This window comes from Erigeron canadensis, chromosome 9 (genome assembly GCF_010389155.1).
Source record: "Erigeron canadensis isolate Cc75 chromosome 9, C_canadensis_v1, whole genome shotgun sequence".
Classification (NCBI taxonomy): Eukaryota; Viridiplantae; Streptophyta; class Magnoliopsida; order Asterales; family Asteraceae; genus Erigeron; species Erigeron canadensis.
The window spans coordinates 27290598-27309636 of record NC_057769.1 but is presented as its reverse complement, the minus strand read 5'-3'; the positions used below and the strand labels follow the sequence as shown (position 1 = coordinate 27309636).

The window sequence follows — 19039 nt, the reverse complement described above, 5'->3', positions numbered from 1 at the left end:
TCTTCATAAGATGCCTAGACCTTCACACCAGACCAAAATAAGTAAAAATATGTATGTTAGCTGACTATCTAACTTCTTCAAGGCAAGTTTGGTGAGCTAATCGTGTGATTACACGACTGAAGTGGTAAAGCCTGAGCATGCTACACTTGACATGGTTGCTGGTCTTGCATGAAGAATTAGGCCAGGCCGACGTTGTTCAGTTCATTTTACTTATTTTGGTCTGGTGTGAAGGTCTAGGCATCTCATGGCTTTTAGCTAGTTCCCATGTTATGGTCTGGCAAGTACTAAGCAACCCATGAACTAGTCTTTAGCAAGTCAAATGTTCTGGTCTAATGTGAAGGACCAGGCAACCCATTACCCATGCACTAGCCTTTCAGTTTGTAGGGAGTGGGCCTAAAGCATTTTCTGTGATAATGGTCTTATAAATTGATAACACTGTAGAAAATACTTCCGTTTTTAGATTGATAATTTTTGTTTTTATATTTAAATTTTAAACTTGTATAATTGTATTATTTGCAATCTCTTTATAAAGCTTTCATACTCGATTATATCAACTAATTCTTTTTCTATCAATGTAAGAATTAATCGTTATATAAGCATACTAAATACTCCCATATCTTTGAGGATGCACTGAATGATGGTAATCATACAAGAGACACATAGCGAGTATATCATGTTCGATATGCTGTATACTTGTATGTTTCTTAAGCTTAGATATAGGTCATTAATTCCGGTAATATTGGTTGGTTTTATGATTTTATACGGTTTAGTTCCTTGTTTAAGCTTAATACTGTATATAGATTCAGGTGATTAGCTCATTTTTATGGTAAAAGGCTGTTTGCCCAGTTATTAGGTTATTATTTACTATATTTTTTTTCCCTGTGACACAATTAGATTCTTAGATCTTGGGTACAAATCTTGTGAACATAAACACTAATGTTTGCCACCCAACTTGAGTCACTTGACTAAGTGAAACCCTAGTCTTTGTAGTCGCTTCTAGTGCAATGGAACCCTAACCCACTATAAAGGGTTTTTATCCACGAATATATGTGATACGTGGTTGGTGATTCCCGATTCAAGCTATTCATTTTAGTTGACATTCAATGATTTGCATCAAAACCAACGTTTAAAATTCCTGGTTGTCAGAATCAAGAGTGTCTAAACCACTTTGTTCTTTTTCTAACTTTAGTCCACTTAACAACTTCTTTTCTTCATTGACAAGGTCATACACCCTTTTTCTTGCTTGAGTTGGGACTTTAAGCCACATGCATTTCCAAGTGCTGTTAGCATGACCCATTTGAGTATAGATGAGCTTCGAGATTTGTTTTATAGGGGTGGATGCAATGCTGCTCATTTAGAGGCTTGTTACCATATATAATAATGCTCACCTTTGGTCCTTTGCTATTAGCGAGTCATTGGCATCCACATATCACGTTGGTCAAGAAACGTAATTACTAATTAACTTACCATTACAGAGCCGTAACAAGATTATTTGCAACAAGATAAGCATGATTAACATATGTTTTACAACTTGATGAGGAATCTTAGATATATTATATCAAAAGTTACAGCATAAACACATCAGTGTAATCAGTGATGTAGGTTGTCACCTAAATAACTTGATCTCTGTTTCTGACCTTAACAGGGACTATGTGACAGTGAAATGTGGATCTTTGTCTATTAAATAACTGAATCAAAATTTAAGGAGTCCCATATGTGCTTTTTGCAAGCTAAAAAGTTGATTTCTGTAGCAAATCTGTGTTGTTTGGCTATGCGCATCAACCTATCAAAATGATATGTTAGATGTGAGAGGTATAATGTACACAATAACCTGTATACACAAGTAGCACACTACACATGCACAACTATACAAAGCATATAATTGTTGCTTATGGCAAAACGTGGCATGACCCGCACATCAAGCTATATGGTTAGATAACTTATTGATTGGATCGGATTTAGTTATCGTGTATATGTTTATCTGGAACTGAAATAACTATCTGCGTACCGAGTATTAGATTATTAGGGAAGATTTGAGTGATCGAGTCTTAGGCTCTTATAATTTGGCTGCTATCAGAAACATGCTATTCCCTATTGGCATTGGTGACTTGCTATTAGGGATACGAGTCTACGACACTGTTCTTATTAGGTAAGCGTGAAGCTCGACTTTGGTCAGGTCAGGTCAGGTGGTTTTGCCAACAAGAGACATTAATACGTGACTCTATCAGGCTTTTTGGGTCACACTCTGTTATTTTATTTAAGGAATTTTTTAATTCGCCAAAATTAGAGCCACTTCTTTAATCGAGACAATGTACTAAATTTTGAGCTAGAGGGCCATTAGTAGTTGGTTAACATATTTCAGACAATATTTAGCCATCTAACCAATGAAGGCCGGTAAAATGTCATTCAAAAAAATAATAACCTATTATGTATTTATTTATTTATCTTGAACGGAAATATTCCTGCACCCCCTATATTACTCCCAGATAATCCTAACTACGCTTGTCTCAAGAATTTCTACCAAGTAGGCTAACGCCACATTGGCTCTATTATATATTGTAACCCGTAAAATGTCAAATAGGTTTTACAGATGGAACATCTGAGTTTCTAAGTCGATCTTTTTGGCCATTTCAGCTATGATTTATGAATCATTACACTGACCTTTATCCCCATTTCACATATCTTAAACTATATGCTACCATTCTGCTTCACTAGCCTATTTTGAAGATTATGATTTAAGGAATATAGGTAATGTATCTAATATAAGTGGACCTTTAAGTGATGTTAATTAGTGATGATAGTTTGCTGTTAAGTTAATGCTGACATCAATTTAGTTTACACTGCTTCTAATTTTATTTTTTTTTGCTGATTGTTGCTACTTTTTGTTTAAAATCTAGATCGACCTATCGTTGAGATGTCTTTAAGTTATCTCGGTTGAGATGGTCACTCAATTTTCCAAAGTAGAAACCATTAGCTCTTTCTTAGTACTCTTTCGGTTCTGTCTCTAAAGCTTATACAGTTATACTACGTGAACTTACTAACAAAATCGATATTCATTTCATAAACAAGAATCTTTTATGATCAGTTGCTAATCTGTTCACATAATTTTTGCACATCATGTTGCCTGATTCATTTCTATGCTTGATTATTTTACTTCTTAGTTATCATATGAATATTGCAAAAATAAGTAGGAAGCTATATCCAGCTTTCCTTTGCACTGTGACACATTTGAAGATGAAAGTGATTGGTTCAAATAGTTGGCGACTGTAGATGATGACACAGTTCTTAAAGCTAATCACGCCACTAGGCAAGCGTCAATATAACAATATTCTTTCTAAAATAAATGTGATGGAAGAAAAATTCTAAACACATATCTATATCTATATTTTTATGGGTTAACATTTAACAATTATGCTTCTAGCAGCAGTCTACTTCCAGGAGTTTGTGAGAGGGTGATTTTGTATTTACACATGTGATTTTCATGGGAGAGTTTGTGAGGGGGAAACATGGAAGATCCATACTTCTAGCAGTATATTGGTTTTCCTTATTTTTATATGTTATCTATACAATCATAATATAAAACATGGTAAATTCATTTATGTACAACAAATTGACGGACATTAATAAATTTATTAACAATGAAAACACATTATTTATTCTAATAATCAAATTTATTTACTTATAGTTAAAACTTTTTTGTACACTATCACAAAGCTGAGGGGTCAATGGAACCATGCGCCATCACTCTTAGTCATATTTCTTCACTGAAATTGTAAAATTTATGTTTATTTATGAGAGATAGAAAAAGTATTCACATTTATGCATTGCATGGTTCCTATTCTGATAAATATTTATGTGCAAGTATCAAAGCATTGTTAGAATTTTGGTTACCGAATTGCAAAATATATAGTTGAAGAAACAATGTAGGACTATATTTATCTTTAAGAAGTGTTGGCCCCCATTAATCAAATCATACATTAATGTTGACTCGACTACTTTCTTTTTTCCACAAACAATTGTGGGACTACTACTATTAATATTATCGTCGTGGAAAATTAGGCATTGCTTGTTTTATTGCCATATACTTGACATAAAAAACCAAAATAAGAATTTGTTTGGTTCTAGAGCTCTTAAACTTAAGCGAGTGTGTTACTATTTCATACGGAGCATATTGGTATACTTTATACAATGTGAGATGTTACAAGTATAAATGAAAAATAGTCTATTCTTTAACCGGAAATAAGATGTAACCATTTAGATGTCAAATTAAAATGGGCCAATATTAATTGGAATTAAACAATTATTCTCGTATGTGTTTCGATTTTATGGTAATTAGCGTGAGTTTTTTTCATAATTTTTGCAGTCTTAGCATTTTAAGTTCCGGAAAAATTATAGTCTATGTAACTCGTTGGCTTTCTAGTTTTTCTTGCACCTTAAGATTCTTAGAGTGTTGTTTTCTTATATAGTTTTGTATTTTTATTTTTAGGCCTATAGCATCTTGCTAGATGGTCGTTCTCTTTTAAAATTTTCACCCGTTTAATAAAATGTTATTAGAACTTTTTACGTGTTAGGATAAATCGTTTTATGATTCTTTAGTGATGATAGTTGCCTAATGGGATTATGGCTAAGGGTGTAAACGAGACGAGACAGTTCGCGAGCTACCCGAAATCGACTTGCAAAGTATTCGAAATCGACTCGGTCTAAGTCGAGCCGAGCTCGAGCTACTCGAGTAGATTTTCGAGTCGAGATCGAGCCTCAAAATAACCTACTCGAAAAGCTCGCGAGCTTAATCGAGCTTGTGCTTATTTACATTTTTACCCTTGAATAATATATATTTTTACATAATTACTATCCTACCGAGCCGAGTTTAATCGAGTTGAGCTTGAAATTGTCGAGCTTATAGGACTAATTTGACTTAAAATTTAGTTTAATACTTAACCGAATCGAGCTGAGTCGAGCTCGGAAGTGTCGATACGTAAGTTGAGCTCGAGTCCGGGCTTAAAAATTAAAGCTCGGTCGAGCTCGAGTCGAGTTTTGAGCTTTGAGTATTGTAGTCAAGTCGAGCTCAAGCTTGGCATTGTATCGGCTCGACTCGGCTCGTTTACGCTCTTAATTATGGCGGTCATTGTATGGCGATTGGTGTTGAAAATATTAGAAATTATATGAATTATAGAGCGTACGCTAGCGTATCACATATTTCAAATTGGAAAGCTGACAAGGTCTCATTAGGTGCAATAATAATTAAAAAAAAAAAGGTCATCGAGTAGGATACGGGTAAATTAGAAAAGGAATAAACTTTAAGTATGTGTATAAGGTTGTGAGCTATTCTGATTATCGATATGATTTTAGAGTAGAATCACGTGAGCTTATATTATGCTTCTTGGGAATATAATTTCTATAAGATAGTTAAATCAAGTCTGAAAGAAGGACTAGGAAAACAAAATTACAGGGACTATTTTTAGTAGTTCATTGAATATGGGACTTTGAAAACAAGTTTGAGAGAAACGACACAAGTTTTTGACTTGGAGTTTTGCTAAAAGTTTAACAGAATACTACAAAAAAGTTTTATCATTTGGCCAACTGCCCATTGAATGATGGTGGTCCATTTCCCCTGCTTTCTATGATGCATCCGATTAGAGGTTACTTCTAAGGTATATAAAACAAGCTCAAGCTTTTCTTGAACATGGACCAAGTCTCTTTTTTATATTATATTTTGTATGATAAATACTCTCTAAGATCTAACTGTAAAAGCTTGGTTTTTAAAACGAAAATACCTAAAAATTGTAAGTTTGACTACTAGGAGAAAAAAATAGGGATAACCCTTGGTCACATAGTTCAGAGCTACTCACGAAATGGGTGGTTGCCGCGGAATTAGTCGGCTCATAACATGGATCGGGTATCTATATTATCCAAAATTTCTTTTGCATTACATTGCAATCTTTTGGAATTTAGAAGACTAAAAGACGTGTATTATAAACCATGCATCACACTTAATTATCAATATTTACGTAAAATTATGCGTATTGTATATATACTTGTCAATAATTAAGTATAAATATATACTAGCAATTAAGTCATCCGTGCAATGCGATAGGGCAACGATGGCGGTTACAATGTGATGGTGGCAGGATGTGGGTATGGTTAGAAAAAGCATGGATTGTTTCTTAAAAAAGCATCTCTATTATAAATAAAAGAGAATTGTTTTCAAAATATATTTTTAATAAAAAGTTGATGTGGCACACTAAAAATTTTCTATACACCTTATTTTTAAAATAGATGATGATGTTATATAACAAAAATATTTCTTTTTAGTTTATCAATTTTTTTAAAATTTTTTTTCCTTCCTTTACAATTTTACCATTTAATTGTTACGTATTATTTTCTCTCACGTATTTTTGACCCGCATCATCTCAATTCGCAAGTATGGTTCTTTTATTAGTAGTTGTACATGCATCTTAATATTGTCGACTCTCCGTTTTTTTAAACCACTTTTATATGTGTACTAATTCAAATATCCAAAAGTTTCAAGTATACAAAATGTATTAGCATTTTGAATCTTTTGAATGATTTTTATGTTCAAAGTTGTATTAAATTCAATAATATTTACATCAAAGTTCACCTATTACAAATACTTTTATCTTGTATTTATAATAAAAACATGTTTTTAACTACCCAGATTGAATCCGGATTGATTAGCCAGTTGTATAATAGAATACGAGTGAATGAATGATAGATGGTGTTATAAAAAGGAAAATGTTTTATTTCTTATTTTTTTAAAAACTCATATCAAAGATGCAAAATATTTTGAGTTTTTTTCCAAACTAGTGTAATGGGAAAACTTATATACCAAACTAGTATAGTTTCGATAATATTTACCATTTTAGTATAAAACATATTTAAACATTATATTTATATTTATTAAATATAACAAATAAAGATATGTTGATAGCACCTTTTCGATTGCATTCAATAATATTAATTGTTATTCATCATTTTAGTATAAAACTAGTTATTGACCTCACACGTTGCTGCGAGTACGTTTTTTATACAATAAAGTTTTGGCAAATTTATCTCAAATATTCGAACTCAAACTTTAAAAATGACAACTTACCATCTAACAATAACATTAAAAATATTATAAAGGAATAACAAGTCGTATAAAAACACAAACAATAACTATATTAATGCTTTAAATGTTTCATAAATGTAAGACCTAAGCATGATGAAAATTATTATATATTAAAAACGTTATATACATCAATACATGTATAAAAACGGAAGAAAAATAATCAAAAACCAAATCTTTAAAAGTAAAACCATAATTGTGTGCAAATTGTATGATGAAAACCTGAGTTTTGAAAGTTTAGTGTCAATAAAAATGAAAACGAAATTTTTTGTGGGATACAAGTTAAAAGATGAAAATTTTAATTAAAAAAAAAAACTAAACGTGTAACAATACAATAAAAATAATGTAAAAGAATTTAAGATGTATAAAAACAACATGAACGTAAGACGTAACGATGATAAAAGTTATTGTATAATGAAAACGTTATATGTATAAAAAGACAAATGAAAATAATCAAAGACCAAATGTTTAAAAGTTATAAAAACGTAACTGTGTGAAAGTTGTTTGATGAAAACATGAGAACTTAAAAGTTTAGTGTCACAAAATTGAAAGCGAAAACTTTGATGTGGGTTAAATGTTAAAAAATAAAAAATTTAGAGGGTTAAAACGAACTTTAGTTAAAATTTAAGGGGTTAAAACGAAATTTAGTTAAAATTAGTATATGCTTTAAAAGTTTGTACACTTCACGCATTATACATTTACATAGGTTTCTAATATATATATATATAATTAATTGAACATTATATTAACTGTTATTAAATATACAAAAAATGACTAAGAAAGAAATAGTAAAATATAATGGTATGTCTATTGAAACAATAGAATAAATCAAATGCGGGTCCTCGAACCAATGGAAGAGACATTTCTAGAGAAGATGTCATCCCATTAAGAATAACATCTCTGAATCTATGATCAACTGCGAAGTAATTGCTTTTAGCTTAGCTATTATCCTATTTATCTCAAATTATTAAACTAATTGGCGTATAATAATATCAAATTAGATCGATTATACTTGATCGATTTCTATTCACGTGTCATCGTAAATGCCGATATTTTTCTCTTTGTAGTGTTGTTTCATCTTCAGAAAACTCATAGTATTGATTTTGTGTTTGCCTAATTAATCAATGTGTATGGTTGTATTTTTTATACCCATCTTTAGTGAAAGAAAAAATGGATGTGAATGCAATCGAACAACATGTGCTATCAACATATCTTTATTTATTAGTATATTTAATAGATAATATAATATTTAATTATGTTTTATACTAAAATGGTAAATATAATTGAAACTATACTACTTTGGTAAATAAGTTTTCCAACTACACTAGTTTGGAAAAAAACTTCAAATATTTTATTTTTGTTTTTAAAAGTATAGCTGACACTTGTATCATAACACAAAGAGGCCTCCGTTTATCTCCTCAAAATGCTACTGTTAGCTAGTTTCAAATTGACCCGAATTAACATATAAGTGAATTGTAGACTTGGTTTATTAATATACATGTGATTATTTTAATTTAGTGAATCGTACGAAAATTGTGTTATTACTAATCAGTTTGATCAAACCAATTTAAGGAATTACTCCTAAAACTTCATATGATACTAGTACTAGTTCAAGCGAGTTGCTTTCAACATAAACGTAGACTTTTATAATATTCACATTGTGGAAAATAATGCATTGCCTGTTTGACAGGTCACCGATTCGGACTTGGCATAAAACCAAAATAAAATTCTGGTCTTCACTAGCAAATAGCTAGGCGGGTGTGTTAATTTTCTTTAGAGTTTATTACGAAGATCGTTCTTATGGTTTATAAAAATTGTAGGTTTAATTTCCATCTTTAATTTATAATTATAGTTTTGAACTTTTGATTTCTGACTTTGACTTTAAAACTCAATCAACAATTTTGGTTCAAAATTCAACTATTTTGTTTAAAAAGCCAACATTTATGATCGAAAAGTGAACGTTCTCTAATATTACAATTACACTATCATTAAGTCTCAACGTTATGAACAATGTCACCGCAATGTGGCATTGTTTCATTGGTTTATATTTCATCCTGCATCACTATTTGGATTTTGTTATATCGGATCTCGTTTGGGTTCTATTCTTTAGGTACGTTATGAACAGTGTCATCGCCACGTGGCACTGTTCTGTTGGTTTATTTTCCATGCCGCATCACTATTTGGATTTTGCCATATCGGATACCGTTCGGGTTCTATTCTTTAGGTTTTTACTGGTTTTTTTCACAGTTTTTTTTTGTTTTGTGTTCTCAAGTGGCACTATTCCGTTGGTTATATTCCATCTCGCATCACTATTTGGATTTTGCCATATCGAGTCTCGTTCGGAATCTATTCTTTAGGTTTTTATTGGTTTTTTTCACGGTTTTTTTTGCTTTGTGTTCTTAACTAATATATTGGGTGCTGACATTGTTCTATTCGTCCTATGAAACCTCGCAATATTCGGATTTGCCATATCGGATCAAATTTTCTTCGTTTTTGCACAACTTTTGTCAACTTTTGTTTTGTGTTCTTAACTAATATATTAAGCGCTGTCACTATTTCATTCGTTCATCTTACACCTCACATTACTATTCGGATTTTGCATATCGGATACTGTTTGAATTTTTTTCTATTTGTGTTTCCTGATTTTTCCGGAGTTTTTTTTTCTTTTATGTTCTCAACTAATGTATTAGAAACTTTTATATATTTTAACGTCACAAAGTTTTGGGCATTACTCTTACATTTATTTTGAGTTTGTTTACCCTTAGATTTTTTCTCTTTCTATATTTTTTATTTTTGACTTTATTGTACAAACAAACCTATATGTTTCATATCGAATATTTTACGACGTAACAGTGGTATTGTTCTTAAATACATATAAATTCGATATGACAAACATCGTAATAAAACATATCTATGATATAGTGCTTTTGGAAAGCCTTTGATTTTTAGTGATTGTTAATTTCTTTTGCTAAACATTTTTTTACCCAATATGAAACCACATCAATAACAAATTAACAAATACAAACACAATAACTAAAATCCCGCAACGCCGGATATACACTTCCTAGTTTAGAATCAAAACCATAATTTATGAACAGACAAGAATAAAACTGTAGTTTTTGACAAACCGGCAACCATGACACAATCCTTGTAACTTACTCTCTTAGTTATTAAAATGACTTGGGTTTGACATCCGTGGTGTTATTAACACCATACATATTTGTAGCTACCTTAAAATGATTTTAAACTTTTTACTCTTTGTTTCCTGCAAATTATATATATAAAAATTTTTGTAAGTTGTAATATAATCTTGTTTTATAATTAACAAACATTTTCTTATTCTCTACCTCACTTTTCATTTAATTTATTTTCTACTTTAAAATTATTATTTTAATCTATAAAGTTATAACTTATTTAAGTATATTCATATATATCATCACTATCAAATCCGTTTGTGATGTTAAGTAATTAACCATCTAATGAAATATTAAAATTAAATTAAATCAAAATCAAAATGAAAATCAAAGTTCGATGGATCTGAAATATTATATATAAAACTGTGCTATTTTAAGTTTTGGAAGTTTATTGTGGTTTCATGATACCTTCATACATAATTTTGCCAGTTTTAATTTTGATATTATATTTTTTCTTTTAAACTTGTAAACAAAGGCCATTGAAAGAAAATTCATATAGTTGACTAGATGAGTTTCAATGTGAATTTTTTTCAAGTATATATATGGCTTCATCTGAAACACAAATCCATATCTTAAATTCGCAAACATTTATAAATTGAAGTTATGGCAGCAAAATTCCTACTGCTCTCTATGCTCTTCCTGAAACTACTCATATTTTCAGGTCATCTATTATATATATCTCTAGCTTTTTTATAATTATACTTTTTATCTATGACAACTAACTAGTACAACCCGGCCAAAACATCCACACATATATAATGTGATTAATAATTTTTGTGGTCTCGTCCCGAAATGGCCTAATTACTTATTACAAAGAAATTTGTTTAACATTCGTTTTTACACGCGTTTATGAGTATGATTGTTTGTAATTTTCTTAACGATTTAGGTATTACAGGCATGCATGTAGTGTTAAGTGGCACATAAATGCGCTTTTTGTAAATGTCTTCATGGGCCATGGAGAAGTTATATACTTATTATTATAGGTCTAATGTTTATTGAAAATCAATTCCATATGATCGAACATAAATAATATTATTATAATAATTTGATATATAGGATTGAATTCGTTTATATATATTATTCACATAAATTATTTACACGACTTTTTTCTATTTATATATGTAATGAGAAAAATTAAAAAGTTATAATAAAAAGTTCATTACAAAAATCTCAATACCATTATTGGCCATTTACAAGCTACAAATTAAGTTACTAGTTTACTAATTACTACCCTTCCACTAATTAAATCAATATTTTATGGATTTTTGTTATTTAATTTTTATTACGAGTATGTTATAACATGCATAAATGATGATATTTTATATATATACATTAAAAAAAAATCACTTCTTGAATTTTATAACAAAATTGTACGTACTAGCTTGCTTTTTTTTATAAGTAATAATTACTGTACTTCAAAACATCCCCATATTCTTTTACTAACTCCTTGTTTCTTAAAGTAAAAGTCACATTATAAATCGTCTGTCGGCAGTCATCCATCATATATGTATAAGTTCTAGAAAATTAAGTATGTATAAGTTTTAGAAATTTTTTCTTTGTAGCTAGAATCAGCAACATCATTTCATTCTTTCTTATATACGAGCTGGTACTCAACAATTCAATTCTACTATGAAAATTCATGTTAAAGACCTTTTATATATTCTAATTTTACTCACAGTACTAATACTTGAAACACTTACAAATATTTTAACGTACAATTTAACACGTGATTACTGTCTTAGTCTAAAAAAAACCTATTAAATATATACGTATAAATTAAGCCAATTTGATCATTACTAGCATATACTGTATATAGCTTAAAGGACTTACATATCTACTTGATGCAATAAACAGATGCGCAATCGGTAGGTGTTTGTAACGGGAGGGTTGGAAACAATCTACCTTCCCCGCAAGCCGTGGTAGACCTTTACAAAAGAAGCGGCATAACCAGGATGCGGATCTATGATCCTCATCCCGAAACTCTTCGAGCCCTTGGGGGCACCAATATTGAACTTATTCTCGACGTCCCAAACGATAAGCTTCAGGAGCTATCCGCTGGTGGAGCAAAAGCTTGGGTTCAAAACAACATTTTAAGTTACCCTGGAGTCAACTTTCGATATATCTCTGTTGGAAACGAAGTCGATCCAAATAATAGAAATACCGCAGGTTTTGTTACTTATGTACTTCCTGCAATGAGAAATGTTCAACAAGCCCTTCGAGATGCGGGCCTTGCCCAAATCAAGGTCTCAACCGCAACCTACACAGGTCTTCTAAAAGACTCATCTCCGCCTAGTGATGGTGTATTTCATGACAATGTTATAGGATATATCCAACCAATAATTACCTTTTTAGCCGAAAACAACTCGCCAATGCTTGCTAATATTTACCCTTACTTTGCTTATAAAGACAACTCAAACGTTATAAAACTCTCATTTGCACTCTTTACCCAAGGGGTAGAATATAACGATCAAGGTCGTGATTACTCGAACCTTTTTGATGCCATGTATGATGCTCATCACGCGGCTCAAGCACGTCTTGGTGGAGCTAATGTGCCCATTGTTGTGTCCGAAAGTGGATGGCCGTCCGCGGAAGGCTTTGGAGCAACGGTTGAAAATGCAGGAAATTACTACAGAAATTTGATTGCTCATGTCAAGAGTGGAAAAGGGACACCTGTGAAGCCAGGAAGAGCGATAGAGACATATTTGTTTGCAATGTTTGATGAAAATCAAAAACCGGGCGATGCGTTAGAAAAACATTTTGGGGTTTTTCGCCCTGATCAATCATCAAAGTATGGCCTAAGGTTTTGATCGAGTTAAAAACCATAAGGTTTTTCAATTCGGTATTCTATCTATAGATAAATAATGGAATAAAGTTGTTAGCTTTAATTTTTACTACTGTATAATCTTACATGTAAGTAATATCTTACTTTTGGTAAGATATAATATATTGGAATAATACGGGTTACACATTTAAGAGTCACGTGTGTATTAAAATGTTGGTAACTTGTTAAAGTGATGTTATTTCCAACCGTTGGATATAACATTGTTTAATTTGCGACATCTTGTTATTAACGGAAAATGATGTTTTTGAGTCTTAGCTAGCTTACTGGGTGCGTGAACATTCAAGGTCTTGTAGAAGAGATATAAAGTCTTTTTATAAGGGTTTGAGTCATTGGATATAATCATACTAGATTAAACCCGCACGTTGTGCAGAAACTAGGAACATAAATTAAAAATATGATAACTGATAATTATTACACTTATTCATAATTTATGATAATATAAAATCTGTTATATTACGATTGATGTAAAAAATAAAATTATAATTTATGAATATATGATACACGTCAAATATGTTAAAGTATGACTAATGAAAAAAATAAATATTTATAAATCATAAAAAATAATGATATATATTTATAATAAATAATTTTCAAAAAAATATAATATAACATACATTAATATCTTTATACAAATGTAATGTTTGAAAGACTTATATATAATATTTAGAAATTTATATAAATACAAATCAAAGTCTGAAAAAAAAATTGTAGTTACATGATGACAATATCATCAAATATTTGAGTAAAATTGTTAAACTAATAGTAATAAAAAGAAAAGGATAATTATAATGGTTTGTTCGATTAATTAGCAAAGTATATGTGAAAATGCAACAAACAAAGCCACAATGTATCCAAAACACTATTAAAAATATTCTAGAATATCACAAATGGAAAAAAAAAATATCCTATAAATGTTATATCTAAAATTAGTAGCAACCTACGTGCATCAATCAATAAATAATAAATATACTATTATTAAATCTATATTTTATCTTTATATACATAATCTATGGCATAAAATAATACCAAAAATTTAAAAACATTCCAACTAAGTAAACATCCTAAATGTCATATAAATAAAAGTGCCACATAAGATTTTTCATATCTTCTTTTAGTTATATAGAGAGATTTAAGTCTTGAGATAACATTATTTATTTTTATTAATCGTCATGCTTTCGGGCGGATTAGTAGAAATTCTCCCCCACCGGGTATTTAAATTAGAAAAGAACTATTTCGAAGGAGCTATCTTGCACGGACCTAATTAAGACAACGTATTAGACTTCTCGCTGTTGAATCGCAACACAAAATTCAAACAAAATCTATTTAAAAAAAACAGTAGTATCATATGGTTGTTCTTACAACATCTTTTTCATTGTATCCATGTGATCAATGAAACTACTCGTATAAATTAACCTCCTAAATGTGAGAGAAGCAGTAACAAATTATATTTATCTATATACTAAGGGTGGGGGGAGAGCTTCCCCACTCCTCCCCTCCCCTCCCTGATTTTTCTTCTCCTTCCCTCCCCTCCCCTTTTGCTAGGAGTACCTCGCCACCCCTCCCCTCCCCACCCTTTTCTATTTAATTTCATTTCTATTTATTTTTAAAACTAAAAATATTTTATTTAATAATTTAAAACTACTACAATATTAAAAATAAAACAACAAATCCAAACATCAAACTATAATATTAAAACGAAACGACAACACAATATATAAATAAACTAGCGATCGATGCTCGGGATGAATGTGCGATGAATATGGTCAATGAGATCCATCTTAAGATCTTCGTGAACGCTTGAGTCATATATCTCAAAAAGTCATTCATCCGATGGCTGTGGCGCAACTGGGGGATCCTGAATGTAATCAGGACTTATAGCGTGGTCCTCGTCCTTTAAAATCATGTTATGAAGAATACAACACGCATACATGATCTTACGGATGGGGGTTTCTTCCATTTGTCGTGCCGGTTCTCTAAGTATTTTCCACTTTTTTTTAATAATACCAAAAGCTTGCTCCACGTCCTTCCTTGCAGCCTCCTGTGCCTTAGCATACCGAATCCTTTTCTCACCGGTTGGATGCTGTATCGTTTTCACAAACATCGCATATCTTGGGTAGATCCCATCCACTAGATAATACGGGTACCGATATTCGGTTCCATTTACAGTGAAAGGAACCAACGGTGTTGTGCCGTCTTCAAAAGGGTTGAACAAAGGAGATTGGTTCAACACATTAATGTCGTTGTTTGAACCGGCAACACCAAAGTATGCGTGCCAAATCCAACAATCCTGTGAAGTAACTGCTTCAAGCGATATCGTCGGCCCGTGATGGTCACCTCGCGTGTACTGACCACGCCAAGCTACTGGACAATTATCCCAAGCCCAGTGTGTACAATCAAGACTCCCTATAAACATTTATACATTATTAACTAAACTACGTAATATATATATATATACATTTATACATTATTAACTAATATATATATATATATATATTAAGTTAAGATATACCTAACATGCTGGGGAAACCATGGTAAGACGCATGATGATCAAGAATGCGTTGCGTATCAGTACGCGTTGGCCTACGCAAGTATTCATGCCGATATAACTTAATGACTCCATCACAAAAAGCATTAAGGGTTTCACGTGACGATCTTTCCGACATATTTAGGTAATCATCTAAACTATCGGGATTACTACCATAGCCTAACTGGCGAATTGCAGATGTGCATCTCTGTAAAGCCGAAAACCCCCATCTACCACGCGCGTCGATCTTCCTCTTAAAAAAACTAAAATTGTTTTCCAAATCTGAAGCTATCTTCACAAACAACCGTCTACTCATACGAAACCGTTTTCTAAAAAAAGTCTCATTAAATTTCGGTTCCTCGGCAAAGTAATCTCGAAAAAGACGGTTGTGAGACTCACCACGATTGTCCCGTCTTGTATACGTTCTTGAAGAGGAGGCAGTATCGCGGACATCTTGTTGAATCGCATAATGCGCCATTGTGAATAGATTAATATAATGGTCCGTCTCGTCGGATGAACTCGAATCCGATTGGAAATTTGGGGGTGTTGGGCCGTGATTATCAAGAAATAAGGATTGTTGAAGAAAGGGTTCATGATTACGAAAATATAGATATATGTATGTGTTATTTGTGTGTGTGTTTTGTGAGTTTAAGAGAAAAAAAAAGGAGGAACAAATCGGCAGAAAGAAAAGAAAGAAGAAAGAAAGAAAGAAGAAAGAGAGAGAGAAGAAAGAGACGTTGCAGGTGGGTCCCTTTGCTTTTTTTTTGGCTGCAACGGTCAAAACAATAGGCACCCAAACCGGCACCGTGATGCCCAAAGTGCTCCCCTCCCTACCGGTACCGGTAGGTCGGGGTGGTGTTCACACCGGTACCGGTACCGTGCCTATCCACTCCGTCCGCCAGTTGGTTTTTACAACAATTGATGCATAATCTACTTCTCTTAAGCAGCTTTCTTCCCCTCTTTATTTCTCTTGCAAAAACTTACGAAAAAAAATAATATATCTTGCTAAAAGAAATTTCCAGATTTCTTATTCTTCTCTTAATATTCAATAAAAAATAATCTGTGTATGTGTTGTCACGAGGGATCCGGTGACTTCACGGTCGCCAAAACAAAAAAAAGCCCCCGATGCTACGCGCACCTCAGTTAGTGCCGGAGCTCAGATTCTTTTTATCCGAAGCTTTTGTGTGCTAAATTCAGATAGTGGAATCAAGCTGATCAGGCATTCCTCTTATTATTGTTGTTGTTGTTTTATACTATTATTGTTAATATCTTTCAAGTTTTAATTTTATTTAATCTTCATCATCTTCTGTTTCCGCTTTATTTTTATTGTTTTTACTTTCTTCAACAATTTGTTCATGAACAATGGTGATTTCTAGAGTTTTATTTTTCCCTTTACTAACTGAAGTTTGTTTTTAAAGACTTTACATTTATTTTGCACACCAAGTGTTTGTATTAATGTCTTAGTGAAATTTGATAATATTGTTGTAATGCTACCTTTTTTTATTATATGTATAGTTGGATTAGTATTGCAATTGGCCTTTATATGATCACTTGAACTCAAGAGTATATATGTCCGGTTGGATAAGCACATGATATAAATGCCGTTGTTTGATTGAGCTTTGCTACTACGAGAATTTTGAGATTAGCAATGAACACAATAAATTCAGTTGCTGCCTGCATTTGTTTTTAGTTTGTATTGGTCGACAAGGTTAAGGTGTAGAAAGGAAAGCACAAAATGTTTTAGAATGTAGTGGATGCAAAATCACTATGATAGATTACGATGCTTTGGTAATACACGATGTAGATTACATGATTATGTGCATTTTAGTAATGTAAATGATTAGAAAGACCAATTGTGTATGTATACTAATGTGTAAGAAATTTGCTTTCAAATTATATAAGAAGAATTGTGTTTTTGAAAGTCCGAATAATTCCGTATTCACTGTCTAACCTTTGTATTACGATTCTTATGTGTTTTTTTTTCTAATGAGTTTCATGTTGATTTTGGTTGACGAGATTACGTAGATGTGATTTATGGTTTATTTTTGCCTATGAGCTGATACGCCACAAAATTAGCGTTGGAATGGCTGAGAAATGAGCTCCAAGACCTCATGTTTCATAGGTGCAAGCCTGCAAGGGTATCAAGCAACTTAACCATGTATGTGATTTATGTATCATCCGTTCCTTCCTTCCTTCCATTAGAATCTGATCATATTCGGATTGGGGGCTATTTTATGTGTTAATATATGGATCGATTATGTCAGTAATAGATAGAACCTTTATGTTCGAGCTTTGTCTATGCGTAAAAAATGGTTCAATGGTTTATTTCTCTATGTATGATTTTAGCCATGTAGCTAAATGAAACATCAGATTTTTGCGACATATCCAAATCTATGTTTGTTACTAACCTTATTTATGCATTATGTATTCAAATTTTTGTTGTGTTTAAAACGTATTCCGCGGCAACACGCGGGTTGAAAAACTAGTATAATACTAAAAACCAACTTTGGTTTGTGAGGGGGAGTTATTGTAGCTAAAAGTACTCCCCCTTTAGCATAAGGTACAAGCCTATAAAGCATCCAACATAATTAACGGACTTCAGACGGTTAGGTAACAGACTTAACGACTGTTAGGTAACGGACTTAACGACCCTTATTTTCTTTTTTATACTGTAGCTAAAAGTACTCCCCCTTTAGCATAAGGTACATGCCTTTCAAGCATCCAATATAATTAACGGACTTAACGACTATTAGGTGATGGACTTAACGACCCTTATTTTCTTTTTTTTTACTACATAACTTTTACTTTTTAAACTTTCCACCAATTTTTTTTTTTTTTTTTTACATTTACCTTTTTACCTTTCGTCACATAACTCTTGCTTTTTAAACTTTCATCATACAAACTTTGTTTTTAGGTATAAAGTTTATTAACTTTTGTACTTATTTTCATATAACTTTGTTTTTAAACTTTGCTTTGAAAGTTTTCTTTTATTTTCTTTTACGATATAACTTTTGATTTCTAAATTTTATTACCAAAGTTTCATTTTCTTTACTTTGAACCGCAACTTTTATTTTCTTAACTTTTGTCACGCAAATTTTGTTTTTCGACTTAATGTTTTTGTAACTTTTATCACCAGAGTTATGTATTTCTACCGGGGCAACGCCCTGGTAGAAATACTAGTGTATACTAAAAAGTAATATGATTGTACAACTTCATATTGCATAATGAGTAACTACTTGATGCTGTAAAGTATGGACATATTATAAAAAGTATAAATTTATATGTTTTAAGTACAACACTAACAAATTTTCTTAAATTTCTTTTTTACACCTTAAATTTTAAATCTTTTAACT

At 31.6% G+C, this 19039-nt stretch overlaps 2 protein-coding genes across 2 annotated transcripts; one reads left to right on the top strand and one right to left on the bottom strand.

Moving 5' to 3' along the window:
* Window positions 1-10877: 10877 nt before the first annotated feature.
* Window positions 10878-13293, top strand: LOC122582424 (glucan endo-1,3-beta-glucosidase-like). Its single transcript, XM_043754811.1, has 2 exons — window positions 10878-10981; window positions 12175-13293. Exons 1-2 carry the CDS (start codon window positions 10924-10926, stop codon window positions 13125-13127), a joined length of 1011 nt encoding a protein of 336 aa, XP_043610746.1. The 5' UTR covers window positions 10878-10923; the 3' UTR covers window positions 13128-13293.
* A 1688-nt stretch (window positions 13294-14981) lies between these two features.
* On the bottom strand, window positions 14982-16164 carry LOC122583459 (protein ALP1-like). The gene is made up of 2 exons (XM_043755861.1): window positions 15672-16164; window positions 14982-15565 (listed from the first exon to the last, which is right to left on the bottom strand). Exons 1-2 carry the CDS (start codon window positions 16162-16164, stop codon window positions 14982-14984), a joined length of 1077 nt encoding a protein of 358 aa, XP_043611796.1.
* Between the last annotated feature and the right edge of the window lie 2875 nt (window positions 16165-19039).

Bases quoted from the DNA above. Each gene is read 5' to 3' on its own strand.
- LOC122582424 (XM_043754811.1), top strand. From the start codon at position 10,924: ATGGCAGCAAAATTCCTACTGCTCTCTATGCTCTTCCTGAAACTACTC. The intron at 10,982-12,174 runs GTCATCTATTAT...TGCAATAAACAG, and splicing joins GAAACTACTCATATTTTCAG to ATGCGCAATCGGTAGGTGTT.
- LOC122583459 (XM_043755861.1), bottom strand. From the start codon at position 16,164: ATGGCGCATTATGCGATTCAACAAGATGTCCGCGATACTGCCTCCTCT. The intron at 15,566-15,671 runs GTATATCTTAAC...AAATGTTTATAG, and splicing joins TGGTTTCCCCAGCATGTTAG to GGAGTCTTGATTGTACACAC.